This window comes from Falco biarmicus, chromosome 5 (assembly GCF_023638135.1).
Source record: "Falco biarmicus isolate bFalBia1 chromosome 5, bFalBia1.pri, whole genome shotgun sequence".
Classification (NCBI taxonomy): domain Eukaryota; kingdom Metazoa; phylum Chordata; class Aves; order Falconiformes; family Falconidae; genus Falco; species Falco biarmicus.
Genome location: NC_079292.1, coordinates 68,175,392 through 68,189,986, shown reverse-complemented (window position 1 = coordinate 68,189,986; position 14,595 = coordinate 68,175,392). Strand labels below are relative to the sequence as shown.

Here is a 14,595-nt window from a genome sequence, read left to right as displayed (position 1 = left end):
CCCAGTACACCAGGCATTTTAAGTTTTTACTTTAGACATGACAGTTCACTGTACTTCAGCACCTTCAGGTAAATATCAACCTATTTCAGAAGTCCTAAGAATCTGGAGCCCTTATGACTAGCTAATTTTTCAGTTAAAAAGTAGATTAACGACTCTCAGCCTACTGTAACTGCACCAATTCTAATGAATAGAAGAAACTTCTCAAGCTCTAGAATAGGAAATTTTGTAACTACAAGGCAGGACACAGTTCCTTAGTGTTTAGCTGGCGAACAATTAGGATACTGGTGCACATTAACAGTGAAAAGGGCCTCGTTTAGAAACACACAGCATGAGGATGTAAGTTCGAAACAACAGTAAAGTCTGACTGATCAAGTGCACCGGGTGCTAACTTTTCAGTTTTTGCTCTTGCACAAGAGTGTAAAAGTAAGATTAGTTTAATCTGTTGTGCACTGTTCTCTAACCTCACGCTTAGGAGCAGGGATGCCACCTATATCATGCAAACAAGAATATGCAGGGGTGAACGTCCTGAACTAGCTGAATGATCTTCTGCTTTATTGAGACTTCAGCTTGGAAATGGCTTTAAAAAAAAAAAAACAGACATGCTTGGACACACATTTCAGTGCTATAAATTTAGAAATGCTACAGGGACATAGTACTAAAAGTGTCTTCTATTTTCAGTATGGAAAATATATTTTTGAAAAAATCAAACTAGATTTGTTGCATTCTCTGCTTTAATCAGTTACCATTCTGATAGAAAACCATCATCTGGTATTCATCTTTAAATTCAAGTACAGCAACAGTAATTCAAAAGCCACACATCTAGTGGACTCTGAACTGAATTAAAAAGAATGATCCAACATGAACTACAAAATACATCTGGTACCAGAACTAGCCCTCAAAAGATGATACCTACTAAAAGGCCTAGGATAACATTGCAAACACCAAAAATAGCGCACAATTCAGACAACGACCAAAAGTCATCATTCCTTTTATGTTATGACTTATTCCAGTAGGACTTAAGGACTTCTATTTACATACCAAAAGGTTCAACAGTTTTGAAGTACGGTCTTAAAAAGTACCGCTCCTATGCAGAAAAGTTTATGATGGTGGTAATAGGTGGTAAGGTAGAAAAATGTCTCAGATGTTTATCTTAAAACAAAGACACAAGCTCATAGTGTTAGGAAGTTTCCAAATGCTTACACTAGACAAAAAAAAGCAACAGACTTTTCTCTTCAGCGGAAAAACATTATGCATAATAAGCAACAGAATTTCTTATACATGTATTTTACTCTATTGTGTGTTTCTACTTTTGGGAATAAGCTATATCTGCAAAATCACATTCAACTTTGGTGACCTCCACTCTTTCATACAGCAGCAAACAAAAGCGTTCAAACAGGCGTATGTGCCCCCATGTCACTGCCTGCTCTAGCAACAGCTCTGAGTAACTTGGAGGTAACTATAAAGGGTTTATGTAGATTTTGGTGGAGTCCTGGCCTATGAATCACATCATAACCTCAAAATAACTTATTATTACTCAACACCCCTGTGAGCTTCCACAAGACTAAAACTGTCTTGGACTTACCCCATTCCTAACCCTGTGCAATTGTAGCAGTACAGTTGGCAGGACAAGAAATAGTAGTCCACGCATTCCTAATGTCCGTATTTTTGACTAGTGGCACTACACTGACAAATAACATTAAACTACCAGTCTCCCCACAGTAACGTTTCAGTGATTTGTTAATAGTTCTTATCACACTTCAAAGCCAGGCATTATAAAAAACACTTAGCACCTCCCTGTTCCTAAGAAAAGTCACTTTCCCATCTCTTGTTAAATTAATCTCTGTTAATATAAGAGCTAAACAGATGTCAGTACAGGACATTATTAAATAGTATCACAGTTTTAAAAGGCCTGATCCTTAATGGATAATGAACTTTGAAATTTTTTAAACATACACTGTTAACTCAGTACTCTATGAACCTATTTAGGTTTCTAAAAACACATTGGAAACTGCAATACCACCAAATTTTAGAATTTCAGATTTTAAAAATACATCAGATCTTGATTTTATGCAACTCTACCAAAGCTCACACCCTTCCCTGGCTTTTAATTCCCAATAATTTTAAAATCATATCCAATTCAAAATTGCTAAGAGACACGTTCCAGGCTCAGCAGTAAACAATATAAATAAGAAAGATCTTCTTTCACTTCAGACCAAGTTTTTTTTACACCACCATTATTAACAACACAGTTTTAGTTGTCATCTAGAGGCTTTTGATGCTGAATAGTACGGATGCCTTTAAGAGCAACTCATAAGCTACTATTAGAAAGGAATTCAGTTGAATGAGCCTTTTTCCTTCCAACCTCAGGTACCATCTGCCCTAGCTGTGCAAACCATTCAGCATGTTACATCTCAGTGTTCAAGCTGATCCCCACTTTTTTCTACTTAGTCATTTCTTAAAGACGACTTCTAATCTAACATGCAAAGCTTCTTGAGATACTAATGCTTCAAGACCTCAAATTCCCATCTTCCATTTTTAAGGCTAAGATTTCTGTCACAGATTCATCAATTCAGAACCTCCACCCTGGAAGATTATTCACTCTTGAAGACATTCCAGCAAAATGCCTGCAACTGAGTTAACAGCTACAAGAGGCAAGTGGAAGAAGCTTAAGTATTCTTTAGTCCATTCAGCATGATGCAGAGGAACTGCATCTGAAGTGATTTTTTTTTTTCCATTTGATACTTAAGTACATGAAGTTTCTTCTTTCAATGAACACAAGAGTTTGCCATGTTTTTCAATTAATCTGTTTCCTGTGCTTGGTTGAAGATTTGTGGTCTCAGTATCTGGTTTAACAAGACTGCTTATTCTGTTTGAGGGTTACCTCCCCCCCTCCCCCCCCCTCCTTTTCCATTGACTTTTTTCTGCAATGCTTTTTCCACTTGAAAGCTTGATAGGAAGGGCATCTCTGTATCTATCTGAACCAGGCCAAGAAATCAAGTTATTCAAGGTAAAGAAACAGAGTTTTACATATGCCCAGAAGAAGTCACATACTGTTTTCAGAAAGCAAAACAGGACGTTCAATGTGCATTATGCACTTCCATTCAAATGAATCATAAGTCTAAAGGTTAAGCATTTATATTTGCTCCCTAGGACCCCTCAGGAATAAGGAAAAAAAGAGCTGGGATATTTTGCCCATTGCATCTCTACTGAAAGTGAGGTAGTTGACAAGTCTAGACAATTATGATGTCTAAATTTTAAGACACTAAAAAAAAAAGATTAATTTCATCTCAATTGACCAAACTACAGCATTTTGTAACTGCCTGGTTGCTAGCCAAAAGCATGACCTTCACACTAACCAGTGAGCTTCAGTTCCCACCAGTTAGGGAAATTAAGGATTTTTAAACCAGTTAGACACTGCCTAGTCAGGTTACTCATTATGTACCTTGTTCCCTTGGGCCTCTTTTTAAGCTCTGTAGATCAGAGAACAAAAATGTTGTGCCCACTCTGTAGAACATTTTAGTACATTTTTTTTTTTAAAGTCAAAATGCAAAGTGGTTTTTTTTCCTCTTCTTATCATAAGGCCAGCTCACAAGGCAGACATTTAAGTTTTGCACTTGTCCTTGCTTTCACCAAAAGTTCAGTCTCTTCTCTGCAAACAACTTTGTCAAAGTAAACATGGAGAAAATTAAGTATAGAGCACAAGTTCATCAGGAGAACTTAGAAGGTAAGTTACGTAATGGGAGGGGGTGAAAGAAAAGAAAGTTACTGCTTATAGTCAGCTGATTACCTTTTAAGCTAAGGATGGTCTTACTGCTTTTGCAATGAAGATGTTTGGATTTTCATGTTAATAGTAGATATGCAAGAATGAGACAAAACTGCCTAATAAACCCATAAACTGTCTTTTTTACTAGTCCCTGAACGAGTCAATCACCTAGAAAATTTAAGACTTGGGACATCCAAGTATTAGATTGAATGATCAGGCTCTCTACACAGCTATAAAAATAATCTGTGCTTTAAAAAGAAAGCTTGAAGGAAATATAGTGTAAAAGTAATCAATGTCTATACCACATCTGCGAGTGGTAACTGCAACATGAGCAAACAAAAAAAACCAAGCCAGCCTTCGAGGCAACTGCATGGGTTACACTGGTCTCACCAGAGGCTGAGATAAAGTGGCTGAAGATACTGCAGTTAGTTATGCCTTCACTGCATTGCTTTCCAGACAAACTAGATTATAGAACAGACATCTTAAATATGATTTCTTAAATATCTCTGTTTTCATTTCAATGCACATGTAAACCCATTTCAAATATTTCCTGTGACAAATTGTTTAATTGAAATATGCATGGAACAGGCCAAGGAAATACCAGTCTCCAGAGAGGAATGAAATCAGACGGGGAAATCTTCCTCAATTTTATCAAGATACTACACTCTTTTTTTTGTGTGTGTGTGACTGAGTATGTAACAGAATTAAGTATCTTGATTATGTTTTGTATTGGAACTGTCTGTATTGCTCTGATACGGTGCAGAATTGGGGGAAAAATTTGGGGGGCAGGGAGATTCCCTAATCTAGTAGCATATCACACAGACAGTTGTGTCTGCACAAGAGGGCAGAGGAGGAAAAAACAAAAAAACAATAGGAACAGGCAAGACTACCTTAATAGTGCAGCTTATTTTCAATTATTTGCAGGCTTAGATGTTTTTCCCCAAGATCAAGTAGGCAGCAGTAAGTACCCACTGGATGCATTCAGTCCCAGCTGAAGAGATGAAGAGACATACCGCTTACTCAGAAGAGGTATTGTTGCCCCTAAATAAGGTAAAAATCCCAGGAACTGCAATTTCTTTAAGTACTAAGCACTAATTTATTTGAACCATTTCCAAAGAGCAACAGAGGATAGCTTCAAATGAAGTAAACTGGTTTGAGACAAAATTGCAACGTTACGATTTAATGAAAACAAAGAGGAAAGCTAGGCTCCTTTATGCAGTGACAAGACATGCAGATCTCATTTTCCTTTCTCAAGAAACTGCTGGTGAAAGGGTCTGGACCAAGCATGCCAGGGGATGCAAGTACAAACAAAGGTCAATACTCATGTCAAACTCCTGCCAGCTTCTTAGTTTTATAGTTCTGGTAAGTTCTGCGTAACACCTTGAGCCCTACAAATTGTAGACAGTTGGCTTTATAAACCAGGCATTTACTCAGATTCTTCTATTGAAAGAATTATTCTAGTTCAAGTGAGCCAGAAAGACAATTTAAATTACATTTCTGTTTCTTGGGCCAGGGAAAATTCAGGAACCCCAGCACTGCTTTAAGGAAAAACAAACTTCCTAGCAAGACAATGTAGATAATATAGACAAGCATCTTGCTAACAGCAGACTCATGCAGCAGTGTCATTATCCAAGATGTGAAGGAACAGTAACTGCCTGGGCCAAGAAGTCTAACCTTGTAAGAGGAACTGTAGCCTTTAGATCTGGTATCTAGATCTTTGCTCACTTAATTGTATTATTTAATTAGAAAACTGCTTCCAACCATGAGGAAAGACCCTGAACAGTAAGAGTAGAACACGTAACAGAGTACTCTGAGCAATCCTGGCAAAACACCCAACACAATGCTGCAGTATCTGGGCATCAGCTAGAGCAATTCTCATCACAAGAGGTCTAAGTCAAAACACAATGCAGCTGAAGGCCAGCCTAACAACAAAAAACCCCACAAGAAACCACCGATGCATAGCCAAAATTGGATAAAAGAATGTAAGCTAGTAGTACCAAGTCCAGACCTGAGAGGACACCCTGGGCATTAAGACACCTTTTACAGAGACTTTTATCCCAAGCAATATCAAGGCTTTAAGCCAATGGAGCAACTCTGCTTTCTAAACAGTTACTGCAGAGGGGGTGCAGGTAATTACTTGAATTTAGATACATACCACCTGCACTGAGTGGCTGCACACTTTAATCTTACTGCCTTTGGGGTTTCAGTGGTTTTTAAGCTCCCACATAGCATGATCTTCCAGGACTGTCAATAGAAGACCATTATTATTCTTGTCTTTCCCTCTGGTCTCTGTGTAGGTATTCATCTAGGGAAAATAATCCTTTCATTTAAGGCACAGCAGGACTACAGCTGCAGCCTCAAAATATTCCTAAACATGCCTAGGAAAGCAGCAAACTAAGGGGTTGAAATTGAAATATTAAACATCTTCCACAAACCACATTTACCTTCCAACGTGCATTAGAAGGAAAGACACTGGTGAGTACTGTTGGAGTCACTTAAACAGGAAGTTTTCTGACTCCACTGTTATTGATGTTTCACACACTGTCCTTTTAGATACTGAATTTCTCAACTGGTTCAACCCTCACCCATAACTGCAGACATTATCTAAAGTCTCCTTTGAAATGAAAGAAAAATCTTACTTCAAGAGGGACAAGGGCAGAAAGTTTTATGTCTCTTTCACATTGGCTCACAGAGCTTTCACAGAATGCAAAGCATTTTATTTCACTTTCATAACATGGTTCTGCTTTCCTCATTATAGAGGAAACACTGAATTCCACATTATCAGTGAAGATAGGTTTGTGTTTTATTTTCAGATAACCTTGTCTTTCTTTACTGAAAGCCTTCCTTTTAAAGTTATTCAAGTTTAGTTTGTGGTTGGTTGTGGGTTGTTTTGTTTTAAACAACCTGCTTTGCAACTATAATGAAACAAACACACACAATTATACCAAAGCACGTAGCCTTTCATTCTCTGCCTAGAAGCAGATAAATATACATGTCATTTTATTCCTGTCCTTTGCTTCTTCTGAAAGAAAACAAGATTTCCTTGAATTCATATTAAGGTACATTTTAGAGCTCTCGAGCACTACATGAAACAGCGGGGGGGGGGGGGGGGGGGGCGGAAATCAACCTTTAAATTCAATCTATGAACCACCAGCAGCAGGGTAGAGTAGAAGGTGGTGTTGGACAAACCAAAAAATTACCAATGTTTCTGATCCGCTTAGAATTTCAACACTCAACCAAAAATAGTGGGGGGAAAAAAGCTTCAGGCATAATAAACAAGTGCTAAGTTGAACCCTAGCAAGTCTCCAGATAAGTTTGTCCCCCCACAAGCCCCTACAAGGCTTTCCAATTATTAAGTACTTCACAGACCATGGAAAAGACAGCTTTTTAAGACCTGGGGATTTCCAAGCCTGAGCTTGTCTCAAAAGCTGATTCTCACCACAGTCCAGTTCCTAGTACTTTTTAAGGAATGGGCAGGGCAGTTAGATCCGGTATCTGTTCTGAGAAAAAGTGCCCATCCAAATTATGCTTCTTTAGCTCTGGCCAAGACACATACATAAGCACAGCAAAAGTTACCAAAACAGTTTTAGTGGTACAATACTTTAGTTTTCTTTCACCGATCCAAATAGCTTGCAGAACAGAATATGCTGTAAGCAAAGGCTAGACTTCACACTTGTTTTTCCTCTCCATTTAGAAAATTACAGATAAGCCCACCAGCATGCAAAAAAAAAAAAGACACTGTGTATACCTGTATATACGGATAAAAACTTAGCCTAACATCTGTTCAAAAAAAAAAACCAACCATTTATCCCTTCTTTCTTCCTCCTTCTGTGCCTCTCAAATATTCCACTTCAAACAACAGATAGTTTCATTTCACCAAGCCTTCCTTCAGAATTCATTGTTTTGACATGAAGACCCTTCCACATCTGCTACATCAGTAATTATATCTGCTTTTTATAGTGAGAGCCATCAGGAATGCAAGAAATTTATTTTTCCAAAGCAAAGCAAGTTGTTTAGTAAATCCTCAACTTCTCCAAGATATATACACAACAAGATTAACAGGAATTTATTCATCCATGGACCAAATAAAGAGGTAAGGTTTTTTTCTCTCCCTTTGCACATCCACATAGGTATTCTGAAAATAGCAAGTTTTCTACTTCCCCAAGTAGCCACCTCACTATTCGTTCTGAATATTTAGATCAGAATGTTGAACATGTGCAGTGTTTTACTGCACTGGTGTATGGTCTTCACAACATTGTTTTAGCGATCATGAAGTACATTTAGCCACAACCAGTCTGAGCATTCCCAGTACTACAGTTCTACAGTTTCCACTTAGTCTAGTCAGATGGGCAAACTGAAATCTCTCTCTTGCCTTCTCAGCCTTATTTGGTTTCACTTCCAATGCCTCCACCACCACACTTACCAACACTTTTCAGAGTGGAATACCTTCCTGCTATTGATCAAGTATTTCCACTGCATAATTGTAAGAAGTGCACCCAACACAGCAGCCCAGGGCCATCTGGAATTCAGTAAACTGTTACCTTAAAATTGCTCTAGGTAACAATTTATTATTTGCCTTGGCAGGCAGCTAAGCCAAAGCGCTCTGAATTTGTGATCCAGCTTTATTTCAGAGAACAAAGTTACCAACTAATCTTCAAGATTAATACTTCCACCATCCCCCCAGTGGCTTAGAAAACAATCTGTTACCATTCTAATGTGTTTTGTTGTTTGGGTTTTTTTTTTTTTTTAAAACCCTATGCAATACCTTCTTAGATACTGAAAGAAGAGTATGAACACATGCAAAATGTTATTTACATTCACATAGTTTACAGGCTACTCACTGCTTGGTAAGTTGAACCATCCTATAACTTTACACCCCTCCTCCAAAATCCTCTAATCAGCTTCTCTTCCCCTCACCACCCACACAATACCATGCTGCTCAGCTGTACTCTTTTGCTGCTAATACTAGTAGCTTCAGAATCAGTAGTGGGGAGGAACTTACACTGGTCACTCGACGGTAGATCTGCGCAGCATTTTGGCACTCAGAATAAGGATACTCAGACGTGGCCATCTCTAGCATACACATCCCAAAAGCATATACATCAACGGATTCATCATATTTCTCCTCATACATCTCGGGGGCCATGAACTCTGGGGTACCTTAAATTAAAAGAACGATTCAGACTCTAAATGTCTCAAAGCGAGCAGAGGCTGCTGGCGTTACTCACCGCAGGGGGAAGCGGATGGGCAGACCTGTGAGACAAGAGAAAGTGGGAGGCAAAAAGAAGAGGGAGGAAACCCTTAGTCACTCTGTTGCATCAACATACTTTGTGAGTCTCCCATTGCAAGGCCTTTATGGAATAAGAACAGCATGAAACAACTGATGCAATTCCTCCTTTATGTCTGTTAGTTAACTGAAATATCAGAACAGACTGGATCAGGCTGCAGTCAAATGGAAGGGAGGGGATAAGAAGAAGAAAACCGTAGACTAGCCATAGGCTGCAAACCAAATACTAAGGAGAGTTAAGTCACTTACCTCTTCTCCCTGTAAGGAAGGAGGCACGTTAAACCTTGTTTCAAAAATTACCTGACTGCCCTCTGCTGCAAAAGAAGTAGTATTGGTAAGAGCCCACAGCTAGTCTCTGACCTGGTGCTCTCCATCTACTTTTTGAAGTAGAAAGGTTCAGGAAAGGCCTTGCAATGAAAAACTCTATTGCAAACAAAAATCTTCATAAAAAAAGGATAAAAAGTAATTTTCTGCAAAGGCCACTCACCACAGCCCTTTTTCTTCATATACTTACCTTCCCACCTGCAGTATATTTATAGGCCTACTGCAGATACAGGCATTAGTGAGGGACATCCTACAGTCAAAAATACTCAGAAATACAGAGAGATTGAGTTACAGGCATAGAGCGTGAGATTCAACAAGTCCCATTTAAATAGTGCGCAGAAAGTTATTGCCCAGAGAAGCATCACAGCGTCCCCCCTGTAACCAAAGGGACTTCACTGTATGAAATTTACTTAAAGCCAGAGGTGCAAGTTTGCTTTTTGTAAATTTAAGCACAGAATTACTTCCTGCAGACACCAGATTCAAGTTTACAGACCATTCTATAGCCACATTGTTTGTTTTCACCACACTAAATCAAAAAAAGATAATGTAATTGCAGTCTTTTATCCAAAGGCTAACCATTAACAGATAGCTAGATATGAAGTGATAATTTTCCAATGGAGAAGACTAGTATGCTTAAGAAAAATGTTTGGTGGTTTTGTTTGTGGTGGTTTGGGGTTTGGTTTTTTTTTTTGTTTTGGGGTTTTTTGTTTGGTTGGGTTTTTTTTTTGTTTACACTGTAAACTTTTCTTTCCTATTAATACTCTGGTTAAGCAGGAAATATTTCATCAACAGCTTGCAAGACAATTTACAGGTATACACCATTGATCTCATCCAGGAATCTAACACAGGACTGTTGAGTAATACTGCCTTTTAACAAACTCTAAAGACCAAGAATGAGAGCAACTTCATTCCCTGCAGTCTATTCACCCAACTATAAAAACAAAGCTGATAAAACCAACTCTTTCAAGAATTCACAATAAAGACTATACTAGTTCCATTAAGACAATTTCTGGAAAAGGTTTTTAGTGGATACACAAGAACAGAGTCAGTGTAAGGCAATACTTCCTCAACACATCCTCCCAACTTCCAGAAATCCACATTCTATAGACTCCCCAAGTAAGGCATTATACCACAGTCTAACTGCGATATAATATATATCTCTCTATATTGACTTTTTAATGTACCTTAGTTTCTGATTGCTCACAAAGTCTAAGAGATTTAATATTTAACACTGGTGACAACAACAAAGGTGGCTGTATAATTAATGCTACACTAAATATCAAAATTTTGTTTGGTCACCAAAATACATTTGTACATTACTGAAGAAGTATCATAATAAAGCTTGAGATTTTATGTAGTCAAGAGTGCTTTTATCAGCAATGTTGCACTAAACTGTCAGGCAGGGCAATGAACCTCTGTTCCAAAGTACTTAATGTTAATATACAAATACCAAAAACACAACCAAAATTTCAACATGTAATCTTATCAAGGATGACAGAATGACCTCAACAGTCAAGAAAAAAAGCCTACGTATTTTCAGGCTTTGACCATGCACCTTTGAAAATGTATTTTCAAGAATAGCTCTTAGAAGACTCAAGTTCCCAAACAGATAGGCTGGCTCACCAGCCTCCAAAACAGGAGAGGCTCACCTATCACACTCTTGGCAAAAGAAGCTCGTTTCAGGGTTGCCAGACCAAGGTCTCCAATCTTGACTGATCCAGTGGGGCCAGTAATGAAGATGTTGTCACATTTTAAGTCTCTATGAATAATGGGAGGAGTACGCGTGTGTAGAAATTGTAAGCCTTTCAGTATCTGACGACACCAGCTTCGTAGTACTTTAATTTTCATCACTTTGAACCTTTTCAAATACCTAATGAAAAAAATAACAGTAGGTTAAACAGGTCTGCTAACAAGTAGTAGATTATGCTGTATCATTTGCTGTTCTCAAGTAAAAAAGCAGTAATTAAAGAGATGCACAAATTTCAACTTCACCTTCTATTTTAAAACCTACCTATCATTTTAAGACTTCAGAGGAGCTAAAGATGATTCTCCCTCCTAAAACCTACTCCCTTTTTTCTAGCCAGGGGACTATAATGCTGAAAGATAATTATGAAATGCTTTATCTATAGCTAAGAATTTATCTGCATACAAAATAATCCTATGGTAATTAGGCAGTTGGCTTGCTTAGTTTCAAGGCACTGCTTCCCTGACAAAGAGTTAGAGGCTTATGTATTACAATTCTTTTATCTATTCATTTATTATGTTTTCTTCTCTTTTATCCTGAACCTGCTTAAATAGTTAGCACCTTTTCCTTGATTAAATATAACTAGGTAGGAAGGTAGGGCACCAGAGCCAAAACATCAATAACAACCACCTAAATACAGAGTTCTGCAAACTGTGTGAGAGCTCTGAATTCATTATACCTTAGTTATCAGTATTAGTCAAAGCACTCTGATCAAGTTTTCCAGGTTACACTTCAAATCTGCTTCAAGTTTACTTGTTGAGTTGTCAAGCAAATTAGAAATTCTCAAGAGATCACTTCCCTGGTGCAGGCAGGACAAGGCTTGATAACCTGGATCTGGCTGGTACTACTCACTACTTCAAAACTATGGACAAATAATTGATAATAAGTCAGTATCCTTTTGCAGGCAGAATGTGACCCAATCTTAATAGTTCTAACATTACTGCTTTTTAAAATCCCATGCCAGAAGAATCAAATTTCATACCAAAAGTATTTTCCAGTGCTTGTGACCTAAGATTATGATCTTACTCTACTCCATAACTTCAACAGATTAAAGATACCACAAGATGAATAGCCTATGACAGTATTCAAGTGCTTTCCAGCAGTGTATTCTGACAACCTCTCTTTGGGTAAAACAATTCGAGGTGAAGAGTTGTTGTTTCCTTCCCTTTGAAAAAGAATGGGCTAAAATACATTTGGAGAAAGGAACTAGCACGCTGTGTAGAACAAGAACTTTATTCTTATTCACTCTGTTGCCAGAGTCTCATATAAGGACCAGTTTCATGCTACTTCAAGACTGGTAGTAAATTCTGTGACCAGTATGGAGTCTAGCAACTACAATCTTAAAACAAAACCAAGTCATGTTCAATTATTCCATGGTAGTGTTCAGTCTCTTCTCATATCCACTTAGGAGAAAAAGTCTTGATGAAATCACTTGAATCAACGCCAACATAAAAAATGCAGTATATTAATCCCTTTTGCTTTAATTTCTCCAGTTCAAAAGAAGATCTGGAAAATCAAGTTGCTAGCAATAATCCTACTGGTGAAAACATCTGTAAAAGCAATCGGGACCCAGCTCCAGAGGAAAATTAAGTCTCAAAACAGAATGTAAAGACAGGCAGGGAAAAAGCCAAGCCAATGAAGGAGACTAACTGAAGGAAGTTCTGAATCACATCAGCTACCACTTGAATTCTCACTATTGACACAACCCTCATTCATGTCTCTTGAGCCTGTTCCAAAGATCACATGGCAGGGGCACTTCAGTTCAGCATTTGGAATCCCTAATTACATTCTTGGTTTCAAATATGCTAGTCTACTGCCAGCTTCTCACTGTTAAAGGATCTGGGTCCAACCATCACCCAGCATCCTGCAGTGTTGCTGTCATTTTTCCATAACACTTATGAACAAAGTCACATGTCACTTAAGGCAGAAACCATTTTAAAATGGAATTGTATATAAATACAAAAAAATACACAAACCACCCTATTAGCCAGTATGTTTTCAGCTTTCCTAGTATCATAGGAGAATTCAAGCTTTAAGAGACCTCAGGAGGTTTCTAATCTAAGTTTCTGGCCAAGGTAGGGTCAGCCATGAACTGAGTTACAGTTCCTCTGGGCTGTATCCAGCTAGGTTTCTACTATCTCCAAGGATGAAGCCTGCATAACATCTCTGAGCAACCTGTTCCACTGCCTATCACCACTGAAACAGCTTCTCCTTCCATCATTCTTAACCTTTTGTTTCAATTTATGCCTGTTGCCTCTAATCCTCTCACCATGAACCACTGCGAAGAGCCTGACTCCCTCATATGCCCTGGAAGGCTGCTGTTAGGTCCCCCCAAAGTGAGACATCATCTTCAGGATGACCAAGTCCAGTTGCCTCGGCTCCTTCTCACAGAGCAGGTACTCCAGCACCTGACTATCTTTGTGACCCTCCACTGAAACTGCTCCTGCTTAATCAGCATCACTCTTGTCTATTTTACAGGGTAGTAGTGAATTTTAAAAAAGGTATTTGATCCTTCTACAGAATACAAGCAAAGATAAGAACACAAAATCTCCTAATATTTAGCTTCAATGAAGAGAGAGAAACAGGAACTAGAGTTTGGCTTTCTGTTTCAAGGTTGTTGTTTGGGTTTTTTTGTTTTGTTTGGGTATTATTTTTTTCAAGCAGGAAGGCTGCTGACCTATAGCATCTCAGCTTGAGGAGCTATAGGAAACCCAACTAAGCTAGTGGAATAGTTAAAAAGGTATGTGTCCTACCAGATAGCTGACATATTCATTTAAAGTGTATTTGGAACACACAAGACAACAGCCTTAGGCAAAACTAATGGCTGAGACCTAGGTCAGAGTAAATTGCTGTCTTTATTAATCATGTAATTAAGACTTAAAATAGACAAGTCCATCCCCCCCCAATATTTTAATTCCATGATAGTATACGATATCAGAAAGTAGTTTATTTCTTTACAACAATGAAGTTGTAAAACTTTTCCAGTGGTATGCAGAAGTTCAGGGACTTCTCTTCATGCAAAATTAAGAGATTTGCCCAGACAGCATTTGAAACAAACGAGTCTACAACATTTTAACATTGTGCATATATAAACTAAATGTAAACAAAGATGAAAAAACATGAAGAAAATTTAAAGATATCACCACTTCCTTTTAACTTTTTTTTTTTTTTACATCAAGTGACAACAATGTCTATGTCCCAAGTCTCCAAGAAAGGAATGTATCACCTGTATTAAATGCAGGTAATGTAAACATACTGAAAACACATATGGAAGTAATACTCAGTCAGCCAAATATCATAATCAAACAGTGTGCAGCATAGATCTAGGAATACAACACAGGTACATGAAATAATAACATTAAATTTTGCACAACGGAAATTTCCCATGTAGTTTACCTGTCCAGTCTCAAGTGAAGTGGAGAATAATAACCTAAATCATAACACAAATAATACGAGGGGGTGTGTGTGTGTGTGTGT

General features: G+C 38.1%; 1 protein-coding gene across 11 annotated transcripts in view; it reads right to left on the bottom strand.

Annotated features, from left to right (window-relative positions):
- Nucleotides 1–14,595, bottom strand: part of WNK1 (WNK lysine deficient protein kinase 1) — a 104,815-nt gene that overhangs the window by 53,931 nt on the left and 36,289 nt on the right. For all 11 annotated transcript variants that reach the window (XM_056340442.1, XM_056340438.1, XM_056340440.1 and 8 more), the window contains exons 3-4: nt 11,024–11,244; nt 8,766–8,923 (exon numbers count right to left, since the gene is read on the bottom strand). In XM_056340442.1, coding sequence (XP_056196417.1) covers nt 8,766–8,923; nt 11,024–11,244 — 379 coding nt within the window. The remainder of the gene's footprint in view (nt 1–8,765; nt 8,924–11,023; nt 11,245–14,595) is intronic.